Genomic DNA, 21077 nt, shown 5'->3' on the forward strand with positions numbered 1-21077 from the left:
GGAGATGGGAAGGAAGCTCTCAGCTCCATGTGGAGCTATCTGGAGAAGATTTCCTTGGCCCACAAGAATTCCAGCCCTGCAAAATTTTGGATCCAAACCTGGATCTTTGATTTACAGCCAACACATGCCAGAGGAATTCTCTGCATCCCAACCCTCAATTTCCTGCCTCGGGTCCTTCATGAAAGGATAATTTTCCTTTAAAACCTTCCTTTCCCAAGGGAAACAAACAAAAAAAACAACAAAAAAAGAGGGAAATCCAGATTAACCTAATAGCTGGGATATAATTTGCCATCAAAGGGATATAGTTCATTGCAGGCAAGTGAAAGCGGGGGACAGAGGGAGAAGTGGAGGGGACAGGGGGAGAAATGGAGGGGACAGGGAGGAGGAATTGTGAGACAAAATAGAAGGGACAGGGGGAGGAAATGGAGGCAGTGTTGAGGCGCCAGTGGGGTCCTGGGTGGCCGAGCGGAACAAAACCACAGAGAAGAACCCGGTGAGTCATGAAGCGAGCGGAGAACCTCTCCCAGAAGCGATCTGGGGAAGGGCAGGTGTCCCTCCCTCAGGTGAGCAGCAGCAGGTACTCCTTGAGGCAGGCGGGCAGCGGCAGCTGCTGCACAGCCTGGGGCAGAAAGCACAGGCCGAGCGAGCGGCGCACGGCGTAGCGCGACAGCGCCTGCAGCGTGCCCGGTGCCGAGCACAGCAGCGTCAGACGCTGGCACAGCTGCGGGTCCCGGGCCACCTCCCAGGGCAGGCTCCCGTTCTTGCGCAGCTCAAAGTGTCCCGTGGCTCTGTGGAGCAAATCCAGGCAGGAATCTTCACGCTCTGTGCCCAGGCCCCGCACCAGCAGTGCCACCAAGCGCGAGATGGGGCTCTGGCCCTTCAGGTTGACCACGCGCACCTCGGCGCCAAAGTCCAGCAGGACACTGACGCTCTCCAGGTTACCCTTCATGGCTGCCCAACTCAGGGGGGTGTCGTTGTTGTAGTCCAGGGCGTTGACCAGGGCACCATTGGCCAGCAGGGCCCGCACACACTCGGCGTTGTTCTTGAAGGCTGCCCAGTGCAGCGGTGTGTCCTTGTTGCCGTCCAAGGCGTTGGGGTTGGCTCCGTACTCCAACAAAATCTCCACGCAGGTTTCGTCTTTTTCTGCTGCATAGTGAAGGGCTGTGCGGTTGTAGCCGTCCAGGGCATTCACCTGGGGTAGAAAACAAAGGTTTGGGAGTCAGGGATCGGCCCCAGCTGGATCTGGCAGCAAGGGAACAGTCAAAGGTCCCAAATATAGGGAAAAACAGGGAAGGGTTTTAGCCCAGCAGCCAGGGGAAAGTGGGATAAAAAATTCCAGCGAATTTCGGGTTTAATTCTTCCTTCCTAGCCTCCCAAAATGTCAGCGCAAAAATTTAGGTTTCAATCCTCTCTCCTAACCTTCCTAAAATCTCAGTGCAAACATTTAAGTTTTAATTTTCCCTCCTCAGCCTCCCCAACAGCTCAGCACAAAAATTTACGTTTGAACCCTTCCTCTGCTCCCAAAATCTCAGCCCAAAAATTCCCTCCCTGCTGGGACAATAAACATTCTCCTGAAGCTACTTTGTGAGGGGGTTTGTAACAGAATATCCTGAACTGGGAAAGACCTACAAAGATCATCAAGTCCAAGCCCTGGCTCTGCACAGGACACTCAAAAATCCCGCCTGATATTGGGAGCATTGGCCAAACCCCAGTCGCTGGAGCTTGTGCGCCATGATGCTCTGGGGGAATAACTTTTTCCCAAAATCCAACTTAAACCCATCAGCTCTAAATCCAGCTGTTTATCAGCTCCTCCCGACTTCCTCACCCATTTTCTTGGCATTTTCCATCTGTTTTCGGTTTTCCCAAAGCTTTACCTCAGCTCCTTTTTGCAGCAGGAGCTCCACGCAGTCAGCATCAGCCACCATGCAGGCGCAGTGCAGGGGTTTGAGGGTGCCGTGCAGGCAGTTCACATCGGCGCCCTGGGGAGTACAGGAACCCCCCTGGGTCAGGAACTCTCCTCTTCTATCCCTTTAGAAAGGGCCAATTCACACAAATCCCGGGGGTTTGCAGGAACTGCCGAAGGCAGGAACCACCTCGGGGTCAGCAAATCCCACCATTTCCCTGCCCTTCCCATCCCTTCAGAAAGGCTTAAACTAAGAGAAATCCCGTGGGTTCATTCGCAGTAACGCTCGCGAGCCTTAATCCCGGTTCACGCTTGTGTTTCACCAATTCGCTGTCACCAAACGGCGCCCGGAGACCCCCCCACCCCCGGCCCTGGGGCTCCGGAGGGGGGAAGGAAAATCCTAGAGTCTCTAAACCAAATACACATGCCCTAATCTTCCCCTCTCGGGACACGAAAACCCCTCCAGGGAGTCCCCACGCAGGTTCCGCAGGGACCGGGACAGCTGGGGACATCTCAGAGGGACCCGGAGCCCCCGGCGGACTCAAGCAGGCCGGCCTGTCCGCGGAAGACGGGGCATGTCCCGGCCGAGGGGGCTCACCCGGCCGATGAGATCCTCCACGTTGTCCCGGGGGAAGGAACGGATGGCGGCGATGGTGCGGATAAGGCGCTCGGACAGCGAGTATTTGCTCTGGATGCTCTGCATGATGTACCACATGGCGCGAGCCGCGCCGCGGCATCCCCGGCCGGCACCGCCGAGCCCCGCGCCGGACCCGGGGCAGGAACGGTCTGGGCTGGGCCGGACCGCACCGCACCGCAGGAGAGTCCGGAGGTGCAGACGCGGCTGTTGCGGAGGAATCCGGAGGGGTCCCGGGGCGGTTCTGGGAGGCGCGAGCCGCTCCCAGACCGTCCGCAGGGCAGCTGCGAACCCCGACCAAGCAGCACGCGGAAATGCCGCTAACCAGAAGTGACGACACTCAACGTGATCCGCCCCGCCCTCCTCGCCACCAATCCAGCTCCGGTGCTCCTGCTGGTCCCGCCCCCTCTATGCCTTGCCTCCAATCCCCAGCGCCGACCGCCCTTGCGCCGCGCCCCCTAACGGCTTTCCACCAATCCGCGCTTTCCCAGGGTAACTAAGGCCCTCCCCCTCCCCCATAGACCCCCCCGATTTTTCCCCGCTTTCCCCCATTTTTCCCAATTTCCTCCCATATTCCTCCAAACCCCGCTTTCCCCTTTTGCCACGCCCACACCGAGCCACCAACCAATAGGAACGCAGCAGCGGCAACACAACCTCGAAACGTAATCGGCGGCGGCGCCACGCGGTGGAGGCCACGCCCTTCCCCCCCTCCCCCCCCCGGCCCAACAAACGGACACAAAAGAGTCCCAAACTTGGCATTTTTTAAAATTCATTTTTAACTTCTGCCCCCAGCCACCTCCAGGGAAGCCCCGGAGCTCCGGTGCAGGAGCTTCGGATCCCGTCAGAGGTCTGTCCCTTATGGCCGTGGGTTAGGATCCCACTGCGAGCGCCCGTCCCTCGCCAGCCGCAGAGCAGAGCCCTAAATAAAGGGAAATGGTCCTGGCTACCGAATTTCGGCGTGGCTGCCGCATTTTGGGGTCGCCTACTGCATTTTGGGGAGTGGCTAACGAATTTTGCGGGGGCTTGTCTACCGAATTTCGGGGTGTGGCTACTGAATTTGGGGAATAGCTACTATATTAGGAGAGTTTGCCTTGATTTAGGAGGAAAGGGGGTAGGATAAGGGGAGGCAAGGGGGACGGAGTGGAGCTAGGTTCCTCCCAGTGCTCCCAGTAGCCACAACCTCCTCTCTCAGTGCTCCCAGGAATCCAAATACGTGTCCAGTAACCAACCCCCCTTCCAGTCCCTCCTGGTGCTCCCCACATCCCCTCCCAGTTTATCCCAGTCGCCCCAGATCCCCCTCTCCGCATCTCCCGGTTTATCCCAAGGCCCCCAGTCCCCTCCCAGTCCCTCCCACTGCCCTCAGTACCTGCCCCTCGCTTGTCCCACGCAGGGGAGGCACTAAGGAGGGAAAGGAGCGTTAGGGGATTTTGATGTCATCCTACAGATGGGGGTGAGCGCTGAGGGGCTTCTCTGGGAGGGCCTGGGGTCCTGTAGGGGTTTTGGGGAGCTCTGAGCTCCTTCTGTGGGGGCTTGGGGTCTCTATGGGGAGAGATCCGGGGTTTTGGGGTCCCTACTTCAAGATGAGGAAAGGAGGTGAGGCTTGGAGCTGAAGGGTGGGGCTTGGGGCATTACTTTGGGGTAAATCCTGTAGGATTTGGAGTTTCTCACCCACACGAGAGGCCAGAGGGGTCCCTGAATCTCTGTAGGCTATGCCAACCTGTGGGGAGCACGCACAGCATTATGGGAACGCCTCTATTTTGGGGTGGTTCCCATTTGGGGCGAGGTCTCACCTGCCATCCTGGGGTGCTGCGGGACTGGGGGGGCTCCAGTGAGGACAAGCGGCTGCAAAAGAGGGGTGGGAGGTTTTGGGGACTCCCCCCCCCCCCCCCCCCCCAACTTTGCAACTGGGGGAACCCCACCCAAAACTTAGGGTGCTCCCCCCTTACCTGACCACTTGGCTGCTCAGCTGCCGGCGGGGCTGTGCAGTGACTGGAAGGGAGATGGAAAATTTGGGGAGACCCTATGAGCAAGGAGGGGATGGGGAGGGGTTTTAGGGTGTGGAAGACCCCCTTAAAAGTTTGGGGGGCACTTACCTGACTGTGTGGGAGAGGGACCAGGGGTGCTGCTGCGGCTGCTCCAATGCCAGCCCAGGGAGAGCTGTGAGGAGATTTGAAGGGCAGTTTTGGGGGAGGGGAAGTTTGCTGGGACACTTTGGAGGTGAGGGAAGGGGCAGGGGAACTTTGGGGGGCAGTTTGAAAATTAGGGAAGGGGCAGGGGGCTTTGTGAGGGCAGTTTGGGCGTGAGGGAATGGGTGGGGGAGCCTTGGGGCAATTTGGGGGCCAGGGAAGGGGAACTTTGGGGGTCACCTGTATGCGGCGCAGCTCCGCATTCTCCTGGCGAAAGGACTCCGCCTCCCTGGGAAGAAAAGACCAGAAGGATGAGGACTCTCCCCAGGATGTTGACCAAGATGTTGCCTCATGCACATGCCTAGAGGAGCCCTAGATGGAGGTGTGGACCCCCTACCATGGCGTCGCACTCACCTCCTCCTCTCCCCCAGCTCCTCTCTGGCCTTCTCCAGCTCTGTCTGCAGCCACCGAGCTCTGTCCTGGTGCACGTTCACCTTCAGCTGCGCCTGTACCAGCTGGAACTGGCACACCTGGGGGACATGGGTCACCCCCTTGTATGCCCCCAGCATGTGGGGTTGGGGACAGTGGTGGAACCTCATCCCCCATCACCTATGTCCTCCTCACCTTCGTGATGTGGGAAAGGTGCTTGAGGGCAAAGTCTGCCAAGTTCTTGAAGAAAACCTTCACCTCTGGGCGCATCTGTTGGGCATGGGGGTGTCAAAAGAATGGGAAGAAGGTTAGGAAAAGGGAGGAGAAAAGGGTGGGAAGGGGTGAGGGGACATAGAGTACATCATGGCGGGCACTGGCCTGCTGGGACAGGGGCAGGTAGTTACAGGCAGTGGCACAGACTGGGCAGGGACCTGTGGGAGGGGGAGAAAAAGGTGAGAAAAGTGAGAGAAGAATATGTCCGAAAGTCCCAAAAATTGTGTTTCTTGAGGAAAATGGACCATTTCCTCTCATTTTAGGGTTTTAAATTGAGGCATTTCCCATCACTTGAAAGATAGAAATTGAGGGGAAACTCTCTTTTCCCGATATTTAGGGGTTTAAATTGAGGGCAGAGCCCATTTTATTTGCTGGGGTGGAAGTGACCTCTCCTTTCCCCCTCATTTTAAGGGGTTAAATTGAAGCAAACTCCCCATTTCTCAGCATTTTAAAGGCTTAAATTGGGGGTTTCCCTCAATTTTACCTGTGCTCCTGCAGTCCTCGCACAGGATGTGGCCGCAGGTGGTGATGGTGAACAGGGCACCCTCTTGGCAGAAGCAGCGCCAGCAGTGGAACCAGTCCATGGTGGGGCTAGGGTGAGGAGCCAACTCTGATGCCTCCACACATGAGACCCTGGGAAGGCAATGAGGGGAAAAGGTGAAGGGAAAAGGGTGGGAAAAGGTGAGAGAGAAAAGGGACAGAAATGTGAGGGGAAAAAGGTTGGAAATGTGAGGGGGGGGGGAGGTCAGAAATGTGAGGGAAGAAGGGCTGGAAGCGTGTGGTGAAAAAGGGCGGGAAACGTGAGGGGGGAAAAAGGGCGGGAAACGTGAGGGGGGAAAAAGGGCAGGAAACGTGAGGGGGGAAAAGGGCGGGAAACGTGAGGGGGGAAAAGGTGCAAAAAGGGAGAAAAAAGAAAGCACAGGAAATATGAGACGGAAGAGCAAGATAAAAAAGGTGGGGAAAGAGAGAGAACAGGGTGGGAAAGGTGAGAGAAAAAAAGTGCTGGAAATTTGAGGGGGAAAAGGGTGGGAAAGGTGAGGGGGGAAATGGTGGAAAAAGGACAGAAAAAGAGCAAGAAAGGGGAGGGATGAAAACAGTGGGAAATGTGATGAGAAAAAGGGCCACCTGGATGGGGACATGGAAACCAGAACGGGGGACACCAGGATGGGGACAGCAACAACTGGGCCTGTGGGGACTCTTGATGGGGATGGGGAAATCGGGGTGGGGAGATAAGGATACCAAGATGGAGGTGCCATGAGGGGCCAGGAAGACACCAGGATGGAAACAGGGACACCAGAATGATCCTGTGGGAACACTGGGATTGGCATGGAGACGCATGAATGGGGATGTTGGGATGGGGACACTGTGATGGGGATGGGAACATTGGGATGAAGATGCTGGGATGCGGACTCCAGGGTGGGGATGGGGACTCCAGGGTGGGGACATGGACTCAATGATGGGGATGTGGACCCCAGGATGGAAATCCTGGGACTTGGGCACATGGATCTGCTGATGCCATCAATAAAAGGTCCCCAGGCAGCCTTATACCACCATGTGGATTTGGGGACACTAGCTGGGGAATGACAACATTGTCTCACTGTGAGATTTTGGAGTCACCCCCAGTGATCCCAGTATGGCCATGTAGAGCTTTTCCCATCCTCCAGGAACCTGTGCCTGGGGTGGAGGAAGGAGATGGAGACCCCCTACTCCTACCCTGGCACCCCCAAACCCTCTGGGGGCTCTGGAGGTGTGGTGTGCAGAAAGAGCACCCCAAAACCCCAATCCCTCAATCCCGTAATCTCACGATCCTCAGCCTCGTTGTGTAATTCCAACCATTCTTAATACTAGGTGGGGGGAGGGAGGGGGCAGGAAAAGCACCCCCAGAATATCGGGGGAGGGCCTATGGGTTTGGAAGGTGCAGGAGGCACCCCACAATCTCAATCCTACTGTTCCCTGATCCCAGAATTCCTCTATGCCACTGTTGAACCCTCTGGCCTCATTGTGCAATTCCAACCAATTTTACTTCTAAGGGTGGGGGGAGGGGGCAGAAATGTACCCCCAGGCCCTCGTGAGGGGGAATCTGGGGAGGCACAGGGGACACCCCGAAACTCTGATCGCGCTACTCCCCAATGCCGCTATCTTGGGATCCCGTGATCCCTCATTGTGCAATTCCAACCATTTTTGATTCCCGGGGGCACGGAGGTAGGGAACGTCCCAATAAATCCTCTGGGGGGGAGGGGGGGGGGTCAATCAGGGATTTGCGGGGGCGCAGGGGACACCCCGAAATCCCGATCCTGCCGTCCCCGGAATCCCTGGATGCCGCTGCCGAGGCCTCCGCCCTCGTTGCGTAATTCCAACAATTTTTAATTCCCGGGGGGGGCAGGAAACGCGTCGCTGCCGTTACACAAAGCAGGAAGGCGAGGGAGAAGTTTGGGGGGGTCCCCCTGTCTTTAGTCCCCCCAAACACACCCTGTCCAACCCCCCCTCCCCCTCGATCCATTTCCCGCTTGGAAAACATCCTCCCTTCCCAAAATAACAAAACCCCAACAATTCGAGCAATTCTCACAAATTCCCCCCACTCAAAACCGGGCGGTTCGGGGGTGTCCCTGCTGGGACCCGCCTTTTTTGTTTCCCCCACTAAGGGTTCCCCCCACCCAAATTCCCGTTTTCCCAAGGATTTCCCCCCCGCTTTTCCTAGCGTTTTTCCCCCTCTTTTTTCCCAGCGGCGCATCCGGCGGGGAATGGGATGACGGGACCTTCCTGTTCCCGGCCCCGCGCCCGCCTCGCGCTCGGGGGACGCCCCCGCCACGACCCCCTCGCACCTCCGAGCCCGACGGGACCCCCGGAGCCACCCCCGGAGCCACCCCCGGGCCCCTCCGGAACCCCCCCCGGCCCCTCCCGCGCTGCGGAGCCGCCGAGGTGAGTCGGGGGGGGACGGGGGGAGGGCAGGGAAACGTCGTATTTTCGGGGGTAAGGGGAGGGGAAAGAGCGGAGACCCCCCTCCCCCTCAAAAAAAATAATTTGTGAGACACCCCCCCCCCCCAGTTTGGGTTACACCGATGTTGGACTTGGGATGGGGGAGGCGATGGCGAGAGGGCGCCGTTGGGGGGCTGGAAATGAGGGGAAAAGGAGAGTGGGAACTCTCCCACAAAAAATTTGGGAGACCCACCCCCCCAACTGGAGATACCCCCGGATTTGGATTTGGGAGGGGGAGACGATGGCGGAGAGGTGGCAAAAGATTTATGACGGAAGGGTATGTGGATGAACGGCGGGTTTTGGGGGTGGAAAGGTGAAGGAAGAGAGCGGGGACCCCCCCAAAAATAATTTGAGACTCCCCAAATCCAACTGGGGATACCCAAGGAATGGAGGGCAGCGATGGATTGGAGCCGAGGGGCGGTGGAAATGAGGCGCCGTTTTTAGGGTTGGGAAAGATGGAAAAAGGAGAGTGGGGTGCACTCTCTCTCGACCTCCCTACCACACCCCCCTTCCCCCAAATTTAGGAGACCCCTCCCTGATTGGGGATACCCCCGGTCTTGGATTTGGGACGGGGGAGGCGATGGCAGGGGGCGACAATGGAAGGGGAGAGGGGAGGTGCTGTTTTTAGGTTTGGAAAAGAGGGAAAAAAGAAAGTGGGTTCCCACAAAAATTTGGGAGCACCCCCCCCCCCCCCCCCCCCCCCCGCAGTTGGGGATAACCATGCTCTTGGGCTTTGGATGTGAAAGGAGATGGATTTTCGCCTGGGGAGAGGGATCAGGTGATGGTTTGGGGGGCAGAAAGGGGAGAAATGAGAGAGGGGATTCCCCCCCAAAAAAATTGGGATACCCCCATGTTGGATTTGATGGGGGGGCTGTGGATAAATCGTTTTGGGAGGGGGGGCAGGAGAGGGGGGACCCCTAAAAAAATCCTGTGAGTCCCCCCAGTATTGGATTTGGGGTGGGAGGTGAATTTTGGGGAAAGATACTGGGGCTCTGTCTTTCTTTTTTGCTCCCTTCCCAAAATTAAAGGGGGAGAAGCAAAATGGGGGGGACTGGGGGTAATTTGGTGGGACCCTGGATGACTGGGAGGGCCCCAGCTGATTTTGGGAGGCACTGGGTGACCCCCCCCACTTTGTGATTTGTGACCCCCCCCCCCCATCTGTGTCCACATCATCTGCCCCCCCAGTTTTGGGGGGCTGAGTCCAGAGCAGCTGTGGGAGTCCCCGAGACCACCAGAGAGCAAGGAGGGGAGGAACTGGGGAGTACAGGGTGATCTGGGGGGCACTGAGGGATTTGGGATCACGCAAAAGGATTTGGGGAGACACAAAGGGATTTTGGGGAAAACTGGGATATTTGAGGGGGCACAGAGGGATCTGGGATCATGTGGAGGAGGTTGAGGTTACACTGAGCGATTTGGGGGGACATAGGGACATGAAGTGATTTGGGGTGACAGATTTTGGGGGGAACAGATAGATTGGGGGGCAGAGAGGTTTTTGGGGGGATGAGACTTAGGGGGACATGAAGGGATTTGGGATCACCCTAAAGGGTTTGGGAGGGTAACACAGAAGGACCTGAGGGGGTACAGGGAAATTGAGGGGGGCGCAAAGGGATTTGAGGTCACAGGATTTTAGAGTCACTCTGAGAAAATTGGGGGGCACAGCAGGAACCAAGATGCAAACAATCCTTTGGAATTGGGGGGGGTGTGGGTTTCTGTGGCTCGGGGGGATCCCGGTGGGTTTTAGGGTGCTCAGGGCCCCCTTTGATGCCACAGCCTTCCCAGGAGCCCCCATGGAACAGGACGAGCCAGACGTGGTTGAGCTGCAGGACTCGGACGAGGGGGACGTGGTCCGGAGGGTCTTCATTGGTGAGGGGGAGACCCCAGAAGTGGAGGGGGGGATTGGGGGGCTCGAGGTAGCCCAGAGAGGGGGTACAGGAAAATTTGGGGGGATCCAGGCACCCCAAGAAGGGGGTTCGAGGCACTTTTGGGGGTCTCCAGACACTGGAAGGGGGTAGAGGCATTTAAGGGGGGCTCAAAACACTTTTTGAGGGGGTTACAGATCCTCTAAGAAGGATCAAAAGTCCTCTGGGAATTTTGGGGGCCTTCAGGTACTTTGGGGGGGGAGGCTCCAGACACTCCAGGAGGGGGGAGGACAGCCCCTTTTTGGGGCACAGTGAGCATTTGAGAAGTGTGCACTGGACACCAGGAGGGGGCCAGAGCCCCTTTTTGTGCCCCCTCTTGGGTCACAACAAAGATTAGGGTCAGGGGTCCAGCTACTTTTTGGGGTACAGTGGACATTTGTGTTGGGGGTCTCAGCCTCTTTTTGGGATTCAGAGAACACTGGGGATGGGGGTTTGGCCCATTTTGGATCACAATGAATATTTGGTTGGGGTGCAACCCTTTTTGGGTCACAATGAACATTCGGGTCAGGGGTCCAACCTCTTTCTGGGCCTCAATAAATATTTGGGGAGAAGGCCCAGCCCCTTTTGGGTCACAAGAAGCATTTTGGGGAGGCTCCAGGCGGCCTTTTAGAGCACAATGAGCATTCGGGTAGGGGGTCCCAGCCCGTTTTAGGGGTGCAATAAACATTTGTGTCGGGGTCTCAAGCCCTTTTAGTGTCACAGCTAACATTTGGGTTGGGGTCCCACTCCCTTCTGTGTTGTCACCCCCGCCTGTGCTGCCCCCAGCTGATGACGGCATTGTGAGCGACGGAGAGGCCGAGGTGCTGCCGCACGAGATCATCCGCACGGTGATCCCGCACAGCCCCCTGCGCCCCCCGCCGCCCCGCGGGACGCCCGGCCCGGCCCCGGGGGGCTCCGAGGAGGGCGGGGGGCGGCGGGGCGGGGGCCGCCAGCGCCCCTTCATCTGCAACGAGTGCGGCAAGAGCTTCAGCCACTGGTCCAAGCTGCTTCGGCACCAGCGCACGCACACGGGTGAGCGGCCCAGCACCTGCGGCGAATGTGGCAAGAGCTTCTCGCAGAACTCACACCTGGTGCAGCACCGCCGCACCCACACCGGGGAGAAGCCGTACAGGTGCGGCCACTGCGGCAAGAGCTTCTCCTGGAGCTCCAACCTCATCCAGCACCAGCGCATCCACACTGGGGAGCGCCCGTACGGCTGCGCTGAGTGCGGCAAGAGCTTCACGCAGAGCAAGAACCTCATCAAGCACCAGCGCACCCACGCTGGGCCGGGGGCGGCGGGGCCGCGGCGCTGCGCCCACCCCACGAGTGCCCCGAGGGCGCTGAAGGGGCCGCGGGCGGGGGGCGAGGGCGAGGGGCCCGCGGGAGGCGAGAGCGGCCGCGGGCAGGAGCCGCTGATCTGTGTGGAGTGCGGCGAGAGCTTCGCCCGGAGCGCCGCGCTCAGGAGGCACCGCCGGGGGCACCGCCCCCTCTTCGTGCCCTGAAGGGGCAGGGGGACGGTGACTCCGCCTGCTCTTGGTGCCCCGAGGGACAATGTGGGGACAGTGGCACCGGGATGTGGGACAGTGCCCGCTCTTCATGCCCTGAGGGAACATGGGGACACTGGAGTGGGCACAGGGACAGTGGGACACTGCCCCCGCTCCACCGGGGGCATTGCCCGCTCTTTGTGCCCTGAGGGGGCACAGGGACAGTGGCACCGGGATGTGGGGACAAAAAGACGGTTGGGGCACTCCCCGCTCTTCATGCTCTAAGGGGAACCCCGCAGTGGGACCACGGGCAGTTGGACAATATTCTGGCAGTGTCCGCTGTTGGTGCCCTGTGGGGACATGGGGACACAACACAATGGACCACCCTGGTGAGGGATACAGGGACTGTGCCACAGACATCATGTCACATGATGTCACCGTGCCAGGGGCACAGGAGTGTTTCATGGGCAGGATGTGGTGATAGAACTGGTGTCACACGAGTTGTACCACAGGTGAGGGGACGTGGTAACACCAAGCTGGGAGACAGTGGGGGTTACCTGGACTGGGACAAGGACAGGACAGGTGACTCCAACGGGGGGGGACACACGGACAGGACAGTGACACAGCGCTGATGTCCCCAAGCACACCCCGTGCCCTGTGTCACCCTCGGTGCCCCTTGCTGTCCCCTGTCAGTAACACATCCCAGAGCTGTAAATAGGGGAAAGGGGGAGGGACAGGAGGGTGGGACCCCGGGGGCGGGAGGTGACACCGGGATGGCCGTGTGGGGGTGGGGACCCCGGGGGGGGGTGGGGGGGAGGTGACAGCGGGCCCCCCCAGTGTGGTGGGGAGGGCGCATGGACGGGGCTGGACTGTGAATAAAGTGTGCTGGGAGATCTGGGCGTTGGTTTTGGGGGGGGGGTGACAAAAATGTCGGGGGAAAAAGGGCCCCAAGGGGAGGGGGGGTGGGAACGACCCCGGTAGGGAGAATAAAAATGCCTGGGGGAGGGAGAGCAAAAAGGCCCCGGGGGAAAATTTGGGGGGCTCAGGGTTTTGGGGGGGGGGGGGTGGGGTGTCTCGTTTCAGTCCCTGCAAAGCCCAAAAGGCGGGGGGAGAGGGCAGGAGTAACAGGGAGATTTCTGGGTGTCAATAAAGGGGTTTCAAAACTGGGAAGGGGATTGTGGGGAGGTCCCAAGTTGGGAGGGGGCAGGGGAGACCCCCAAACCGGGAAAGGTGTTGGAGGGGGCAAAAGGGGTCTGTGGGTGCAGCTGTGGCAGAAACCCCCCACCCCAGATCCCGTCTCCACCATACCCCAAACTCTTCCTCCCAAGACCCCTCAAAAAACCCAGATCCCACTCTGAGCCATCTCTCCTTTATTCCAGGGACTGGTACAAAATGGTGAAGGGTTGTTGGGATTTGGGGCGACTGCACTCCCAGACCCCCAAGATTTTGGGGTGGGGGAGGGCTACACCTTGGCACACCCTGCGACCCCTGAGGCACCGGTGGCTGGTGCAGCTTCTGCATCATCTCCACCACGGCTGAGGGGAAGCTCGAGGAACCAGACACAGGAACCGGAGAGAGGTCGAGGGAACCATGGCTGGTGGGGGCAGGGATTTGGGGGGGATCATAGTGAGCTGGGGGAATCTCACTGCTGGAGTGGGACACGGAGGAAGGGGGCTGGGGGTGTCCATGGGGGACTGTGAGAGGGGCTTTGGGGGGTTGTGGGTGCTGGGGGGGTTGTAATAGGGGGACAGAGGGAGGGCTGGGGTTATCCAGGGGTACTGAGGCTGTGCCCCCTCCCCCCTTTCCAGGACACCCCCCGCCCCGTACAAATTCTTTATTGCGGGGGGGGAAACTGGGGTCCCTGCTGGAGCCCCCTGAGAGGCTGCACTGGGAGCAGGTTGGGCTCTGTGCTTGGGTACGCTGCACCTAATTGCACAGCTTTCCTGGGGCCACTTTCACCAGCCCTTCATTAGCCCAGACCATTAATTTCACTCAGGATCTCTCCTAATGGCATGTCATCACTTGTTAGTCCCATCCTTCATGAGTCCCACTCCTTTGTGAGCGTCATTCCTAGGACTGGTTTATGGGATGTTCTTCAGTCCCAGCCCCTAATGAGCAGTCCTGGGCCTGGTTCCTTGTGTCTTCTTTAGGCTGGATCACTGATGAGCGGGGTCTCTCCTCAATCCACTTCCTCGGGGTCTTGTTAATTCCCCTCCCTTAATGAGTCCTGTTCCTGAATGAGTGTCATTTCTCGGACAGGTTTGTTGGATGTTGGTTAGTCCCACCCCTTAATGAGACGGGTCTCTTCCACTAGGATCTCCTCAGTCCCATTGCTTAATTAGTCACTCCTGGCACGGTTTCCTTGGAAGTTCATTAGTTGTATCCCTTAAAAAGCAGCTTTCTTGCACCTGGACATTCATCAGTCCTGTCCCTTAATCAGCAGGTTCTTTCCCAGGGCTATTTCCTTGGGATCTTCCCATCTCAATCCAGCTCTTCGATCAGCCGTGGACCCTGCACTGCCTTTTTAGTACTGACACCCGAGGGTGGCCGGGGATCCCCAATATCCTCCTCAACCTCCTCCTTGACCACCCGGGCCACATCTGTGACTACCCGAGGCGCCGGATCTACCCACCCCTCCCTGGGGGGCGGCCGGGGGCCTCCCCAGACCTTCTCCAGCCCCTCCCTGATTTGGGCCACCACTGCCTCCTCCGCGGCCACCTCGGCGTGAACCACCCGGGCCTCCCGGGCGAGCTGGGCTAGCTCCTCGGTGGCCCCCCGACTCCAGCTCAGCAGGAACCCGACCTTCCTGCGGGCCCCTCGGAAGCGACTCCATTCGGGGGGCGGCAGCGCCCGCGTCCCCGCCCTGAGCAGTCGCCACAGGTGCCACAAAGCCGCTGCCACGTCGGCGCCGGGGTCGCGACTATCGCGACCCTCCAGCAGCTGCGCAACGGCCAGGAGCGCCCCACTGTCGCCAAGGGGGCTGAGGGGGAGCCCTGCGGCCCGTGCGTCGCGCCGTGCGCTCAGAAGCGCCTCGGCCGTGCTGGTGAAGGGGCGGCGGTCGCGGAGCGCGGCCGAGGCGGCGATGGCGGCGTCGGGTAGCTCGGGGAGCAGCGTTTCGTCCCCGCCGTGCAGGCTCAGCGCGAAGGCGTAACCGAACAGCACATTCGGCAGCTGGAACCGCACCAAGGGGGACGGGGGCGCGGCACGTAGGGCGCTCAGCGGGGACACCGAGGTAGGGACGGGCGGCGCAGGGCCGGGCCGACCTTCACCGCCCTGCTCATCCTCCTCGGCCCCCGAGCCATCCCCGAGCTCCTCCACTCGCCCGTGCCTGCGCCACCACCATGGCCGCCACCGCGGTAGCAGCGCCGCGGCCTCCCCGGAACTCAGCAATCGCCGGAACCCGTCGCGCTCCGCCTCGCTGAGCTGTTCCCACAGCCCGCGGCCTCTAGGCCGGGATGCATCTCCGGGCTCGCGTAGTTCGCGCAGCCCGGGCAGCGCGGGAACCGGGGGGGAATTGCGCTCAGCGCGCAACGCCTCAAGAACCTGATCGCGGTAAAAGGCCTCGGCGCAGGAACCGTGGGCGCGGTAGCAGCGCAGGGAGCAGAGGCGGCAGTGGCAGCGCGGACATGTGTAGGGGGGCGCGAAGGCGCCGCAGAGCCCACACAGAGACACCGCCGCCATCTCGGCATCTTACGGCTCACTTCCGGCGCCAGCAGCCCCGGTACGCCACGCCCATCGGAGGAAATTGGCCAATCACCGGTCGCAGTTCGAGTTTTTCCGCCCCTTGGTCGCTTTCGGCCAATCTCCGTCGCTGGGGTGTTTCCCACGCCCGCCCAGCCCGCCGCCCTCTTTCGCGGACCCCGCCCTCTGAGCTCGGGTATTTCCAGCAGCACTCGGCTCTCTCCGTCTTCAACCTGCAGAACCGTGCGTGCGCTGTCCCTGGTCCTCATAACCACCTAATCGCTTTAAAGGGTCCCCGGCCGCTCAGAAGTCGGAGCAAGGCTGAAGGAAGGAGGGAAGCTGCCACAGCTGCAGGTGAGGGCACTGTTGACTGTTTCAAACTGCTTGGGGCAGAACTGGAAAAATAGCTTTCCTCCTTTCTAACCATCTCTGAGAATTAAGAAGAAGCTGCACTGAGTTCTGTCTTTTGTGGGTTGTTGTTTGGGTTGGGGTTTTCCGGGCTTTTAAATGTATTTCTAGGGGGTGCAGTGAGCAGCAGGTTGTTGGCTTACATGATAGCTGAGTGACCAGTTACAGAAACGGGAATCTTTGCGCGCACGTGCTTCCTGGCAAATCCAGATGTTTTCCACTTCATTGCAAATTGTCCTTCTTTATATTTTAACGACTAAAGGCTAATATTTCTTTAGCAAATACAACTCATTACTGCTCCATGTTCCACCCTGCTTCTTGTCTCTCAGCCTGCCTACATCGTTGCCTTTCTTTCTCCCAGAACAAAGGTGCCCACTCCTCCAAACGTGGCTGCCATCGGAGGCCCAAACGCGCCCTACAAAATGACATCTGCCAAGTGGGCTCTTGAGTTTGGCTTCTTGGGGAAATGTGCCTCCTTTCAAAGCCAACATGCCTAACTTGCCTGCCGCCTGTCTTGGGCTTTTGCCTACAAAAATTCCAGAAGGACGAGGATTTCTCCCAGACCAAAGCTGCCCCCTCCTCCAAACCTGGCTGCCATCGGAGGCCCAAATGCGCCCTACAAAATGACATCTGCCAAGTGGGCTCTTGAGTTTAGCTTCTTGGGGAAAATTGCCTCCTTTAAAAGCCAACTTACCTAACTTGCCTGCGGCCTGTCCTGGGCTTTTGCCTACAAAAATTCCATAAGGACGAGGATTTCTCCCAGACCAAAGCTGCCCCCTCGTCCAAACCTGGCTGCCATCGGAGGCCCAAACGCGCCCTACAAAATGACACCTGCCAAGTGGGCTCTTGAGTTTGGCTTCTTGGGGAAAAGTGCCTCCTTTCGGAGTCAAGTTGCCTGCAGCCCGTCCTGGGCTTTTGAGTACAAAAATTCCAGAAGGACGAGGATTTCTCCCAGACCAAAGCTGCCCCCTCCTCCAAACCTGGCTGCCATCGGAGGCCCAAACGCGCCCCACATAATGACATCTGCCAAGTGGGTTCTTGAGTTTGGCTTCTTGGGGAAAAGTGCCTCCATTCGGAGTCAAGTTGCCTGCAGCCCGTCCTGGGCTTTTGCCTACAAAAATTCCATAAGGACGAGGATTTCTCCGAGAACAAAGCTGCCTCCTCCTCCAAACCTGGCTGCCTACGGAGGCCCAAACGCGCCCGACAACATGACATCTGCATTGTGGTTTCTTGAGTTTGGCTTCTTGGGCAGAAGTGCCTCCTTTCAAAGCCAACCTGCCTAATTTGCCTGTGGCCCGTACTGGGCTTTTGCCTTCAAAAATTCCAGAAGGACGAGGATTTCTCCCAGACCAAAGCTGCCTCCTCCTCCAAACCTGGCTGCCACCGGAGGCCCAAACGCGCCCTACAAAATGACACCTGCCAAGTGGGCTCTTGAGTTTGGCTTCTTGGGGAAAAGTGCCTCCTTTCGGAGCCAACTTGCCTAACATGCCTGCGGCCTGTCTAGGGCTTTTGCTACAAAAATTCCATAAGGACGAGGAATTCTCCCAGACCAAAGCTGCCCCCTCCTCCAAACCTGGCTGCCATCGGAGGCCCAAACGCGCCCCACAAAATGACATCTGCCGAGTGGGCTCTTGAGTTTGGCTTCTTGGGGAAAAGTGCCTCCTTTCAAAGGCATCTTGCCTAACTTGCTTGCGTCCCGTCCTGGGCTTTTGCCTACAAAAATTCCATAAGGACGAGGATTTCTCCCAGACCAAAGCTGCCCCCTCCTCCAAACCTGGCTGCCATCGGAGGCCCAAACGCGCCCTACAAAATGACACCTGAATTGTGGGTTCTTGAGTTTGGCTTCTTGGGGAAAAGTGCCTCCTTTCGGAGTCAACTTGCCTGCGGCCTGTCTTGGGCTTTTGCCTACAAAAATTCCATAAGGACGAGGATTTCTCCCAGACCAAAGCTGCCCCCTCCTCCAAACCTGGCTGCCATCGGAGGCCCAAACGCGCCCTACAAAATGACACCTGCCAAGTGGGCTCTTGAGTTTGGCTTCTTGGGGAAAAGTGCCTCCTTTCAAAGCCAACTTGCCTGCGGCCCGTCCTGGGCTTTTGCCTACAAAAATTCCATAAGGACGAGGATTTCTCCCAGACCAAAGCTGCCCCCTCCTCCAAACCTGGCTGCCATCGGAGGCCCAAACGTGCCCCACAGAATGACATCTGCATTGTGGGTTCTTGAGTTTGGCTTCATGGGGAAAAGTGCCTCCTTTTGAAGCCGACTTGCCTAACTTGCCTGCGGCCCTTCCTGGGCTTTTTCCCTACAAAAATTCCATAAGGACGAGGATTTCTCCCAGACCAAAGCTGCCTCCTCCTCCAAACCTGGCTGCTTTCGGAGGCCCAAACGCGCCCCACAACATGACATCTGCATTGTGGGTTCTTGAGTTTGGCTTCTTGGGCAAAAGTGCTTCCTTTCGGCGCCAACTTGCCTAACTTGACTGTGGCCCGTCTTAGGCTTTTGCCTTCAAAAATTCCATAAGGACGAGGATTTCTCCCAGACCAAAGCTGCACCCTTCCCCAAACCTGGCTGCCACCGGAGGCCCAAACACGCCCTACAAAATGACATCTGCCAAGTGGGCTCTGAGTTTGGCTTCTTGGTTGAAAGTGCCTCCTTTCAAAGCCAACTTGCCTGCGCCCCGTCCTGGGCTTTTGCCTACAAAAATTCCAGAAGGACGAGGATTTCTCCCAGACCAAAGCTGCCCCCTCCTCCAAACATGGCTGCCATCGGAGGCCCAAACGCGCCCCACAAAATGACATCTGCATTGAGGGTTCTTGAGTTTGGCTTTTTGGGGAAAAGTGCATCCTTTCGGAGCCAACTTGCCTAACATGCCTGCGGCCTGTCTTGGGCTTTTGCCTACAAAAATTCCATAAGGACGAGGATTTCTCCCAGACCAAAGCTGCCCCCTCCTCCAAACCTGGCTGCCATCGGAGGCCCAAATGCGCCCTACAAAATGACATCTGCATTGTGGGTTCTTGAGTTTGGCTTCTTGGGGAAAACTGCCTCATTTCGGCGCCAACTTGCCTAACTTGCCTGTGGCCCGTCTTAGGCTTTTGCCTACAAAAATTCCATAAGGACGAGGATTTCTCCCAGACCAAAGCTGCCCCCTCCTCCAAACCTGGCTGCCATCGGAGGCCCAAACGCGCCCTACAAAATGACATCTGCCAAGTGGGCTCTTGAGTTTGGCTTCTTGGGGTATAGTGCCTCCATTCAAAGCGAATTGGCCTGCGTCCCGTCCTGGGCTTTTGCCTACAAAAATTCCATAAGGACGAGGATTTCTCCCAGACCAAAGGTGCCCCCTCCTCCAAACCTGGCTGCCATCGGAGGCCCACAGGTTCGATACAAAATGACATCTGCATTGTGGGTTCTTGAGTTTGGCTTTTTGGTGAAATGTGACTCCTTTCAAAGCCAACACGCCTAACTTGCCTGCGTCCCGTCCTGGGCTTTTGCCTACAAAAATTCCATAAGGACGAGGATTTCTCCCAGACCAAAGCTGCCCCCTCCTCAAACCTGGCTGCCATCGGAGGCCCAAATGCGCCCTACAAAATGACATCTGCCAAGTGGGCTCTTGAGTTTGGCTTCTTGGGGGAAAGTGCCTCCTTTCAATGCCAACTTGCCTGCGGCCCATCCTGGGCTTTTGCCTCCAAAAATTCCAGAAGGACGAGGATTTCTCCCAGACCAAAGCTGCCCCCTCCTCCAAACCTGGCTGCCATTGGAGGCCCAAACGCGCCCCACAAAATGAGATCTGCATTGAGGGCTCTTGAGTTTGGCTTTTTGGGGAAAAGTGCCTCCTTTCAAAGCCAACTTGCCTAACTTGCCTGCGGCCCTTCCTGTGCATTTGCGTACAAAAATTCCATAAGGACGCGGATTTCTCCCAGACCAAAGCTGCCCCCTCCTCCAAACCTGGCTGCCATCGGAGGCCCAAACGCGCCCTACAAAATGACACCTGCCAAGTGGGCTATTGAGTTTGGCTTCTTGGGGAAAAGTGCCTCCTTTCAAAACCAACTTGCCTGCGTCCCATCCTGGGCTTTTGCTACAAAAATTCCATAAGGACGAGGATTTCTCCCAGACCAAAGCTGCCCCCTCCTCCAAACCTGGCTGCCATCGGAGGCCGAAACGCCCCCCACAAAATGACATCTGCCAAGAGGGCTCTTGAGTTTGGCTTCTTGGGGAAAAGTGCCTCCTTTCGGAGTCAACTTGCCTGCGGCCCATGCAGGGCTTTTGCCTACAAAAATTCCAGAAGGACGAGGATTTCTCCCAGCCCAAAGCTGCCCCCTCCTCCAAACCTGGCTGCCACCGGAGGCCCAAACGTGCCCCACAAAATGACACCTGCCAAGTGGGCTCTTGAGTTTGGCTTCTTGGGGAAATTGCCTCCTTTCAAAGCCAACTTGCCTTCATCCGGTCCTGGGCTTTTGCCTCCAAAAATTCCAGATGGACGAGGATTTCTCCCAGACCAAAGCTGCCCCCTCCTCCAAATATGGCTGCCATCGGAGGCCCAAAGGCGCCCCACATAATGACATCTGCATTGAGGGTTCTCCAGTTTGGCTTCTTGGGGAAAAGTGCCTCCTTTCGGAGACAACTTGCCTAACATGCCTGCGGCCTGTCCTGGTCTTTTGCCTACAAAAATTCCATAAGGACGAGGATTTCTCCCAGAACAAAGCTGCCTCCTCCTCCAAACCTGGCTGCCATCGGAGGCCCAAATGCGCCCCACAAAATGACATCTGCATTGTGGGTTCTTGAGTTTGGCTTCTTGGGCAAAAGTGCCTCCTTTCAAAGCCAACTTGCCTGCGTCCCGTCCTGGGCTTTTGCCTACAAAAATTCCAGAAGGACGAGGATTTCTCCCAGACTAAAGCTGCCCCCTCCTCCAAACCTGGCTGCCATCGGAGGCCCAAACGCGCCCCACAAAATGACATCTGCATTGAGGGCTCTTGAGTTTGGCTTTTTGGGGAAAAGTGCCCCCTTTCAAAGCCAACTTGCCTAACTTGCCTGCGGCCTGTCTTTGGCTTTTGCCTACAAAAATTCCATAAGGACGAGGATTTCTCCCAGACCAAAGCTGCCCCCTCCTCCAAACCTGGCTGCCATCGGAGGCCCAAACGCGCACTACAAAATGACACCTGCCAAGTGGGCTATTGAGTTTGGCTTCTTGGGGAAAAGTGCCTCCATTCTAAACCAACTTGCCTGCGTCCCATCCTGGGCTTTTGCTACAAAAATTCCATAAGGACGAGGATT

At 57.9% G+C, this 21077-nt stretch overlaps 4 protein-coding genes across 5 annotated transcripts; 1 reads left to right on the plus strand and 3 right to left on the minus strand.

Moving 5' to 3' along the window:
* Nucleotides 1–255: 255 nt before the first annotated feature.
* On the minus strand, nucleotides 256–2829 carry ASB8 (ankyrin repeat and SOCS box containing 8). Of its 2 annotated transcripts, none has more exons than XM_062511079.1 (3): nucleotides 2502–2829; nucleotides 1875–1979; nucleotides 256–1192 (listed from the first exon to the last, which is right to left on the minus strand). In XM_062511079.1, the coding sequence occupies exons 1-3, from the start codon at nucleotides 2616–2618 to the stop codon at nucleotides 560–562; spliced, it is 855 nt and encodes a 284-aa protein (XP_062367063.1). In that variant the 5' UTR covers nucleotides 2619–2829; the 3' UTR covers nucleotides 256–559. The 2 variants fall into 2 exon arrangements, with proteins under 2 accessions (XP_062367063.1, XP_062367062.1); XM_062511078.1 differs by having other exon boundaries at nucleotides 1875–2019; nucleotides 2498–2829.
* Nucleotides 2830–3393: 564 nt separating this feature from the next.
* Nucleotides 3394–5949, minus strand: RNF212B (ring finger protein 212B). The gene is made up of 11 exons (XM_062511129.1): nucleotides 5850–5949; nucleotides 5471–5523; nucleotides 5288–5362; nucleotides 5078–5193; nucleotides 4904–4952; nucleotides 4631–4694; nucleotides 4484–4526; nucleotides 4328–4379; nucleotides 4206–4254; nucleotides 3904–3935; nucleotides 3394–3456 (listed from the first exon to the last, which is right to left on the minus strand). The coding sequence occupies exons 1-11, from the start codon at nucleotides 5947–5949 to the stop codon at nucleotides 3394–3396; spliced, it is 696 nt and encodes a 231-aa protein (XP_062367113.1).
* Nucleotides 5950–7057: 1108 nt separating this feature from the next.
* Nucleotides 7058–11741, plus strand: LOC134054866 (myeloid zinc finger 1-like). Its single transcript, XM_062510859.1, has 4 exons — nucleotides 7058–7112; nucleotides 8089–8284; nucleotides 10083–10267; nucleotides 11026–11741. Exons 1-4 carry the CDS (start codon nucleotides 7058–7060, stop codon nucleotides 11739–11741), a joined length of 1152 nt encoding a protein of 383 aa, XP_062366843.1.
* A 1395-nt stretch (nucleotides 11742–13136) lies between these two features.
* Nucleotides 13137–15404, minus strand: ZNHIT2 (zinc finger HIT-type containing 2). Its single transcript, XM_062511104.1, has one exon. It carries the CDS (start codon nucleotides 15402–15404, stop codon nucleotides 14205–14207), a length of 1200 nt encoding a protein of 399 aa, XP_062367088.1. The 3' UTR covers nucleotides 13137–14204.
* Nucleotides 15405–21077: the final 5673 nt, after the last annotated feature.

Source organism: Cinclus cinclus, chromosome 30 (assembly GCF_963662255.1).
Source record: "Cinclus cinclus chromosome 30, bCinCin1.1, whole genome shotgun sequence".
Taxonomy (NCBI): Eukaryota; Metazoa; Chordata; class Aves; order Passeriformes; family Cinclidae; genus Cinclus; species Cinclus cinclus.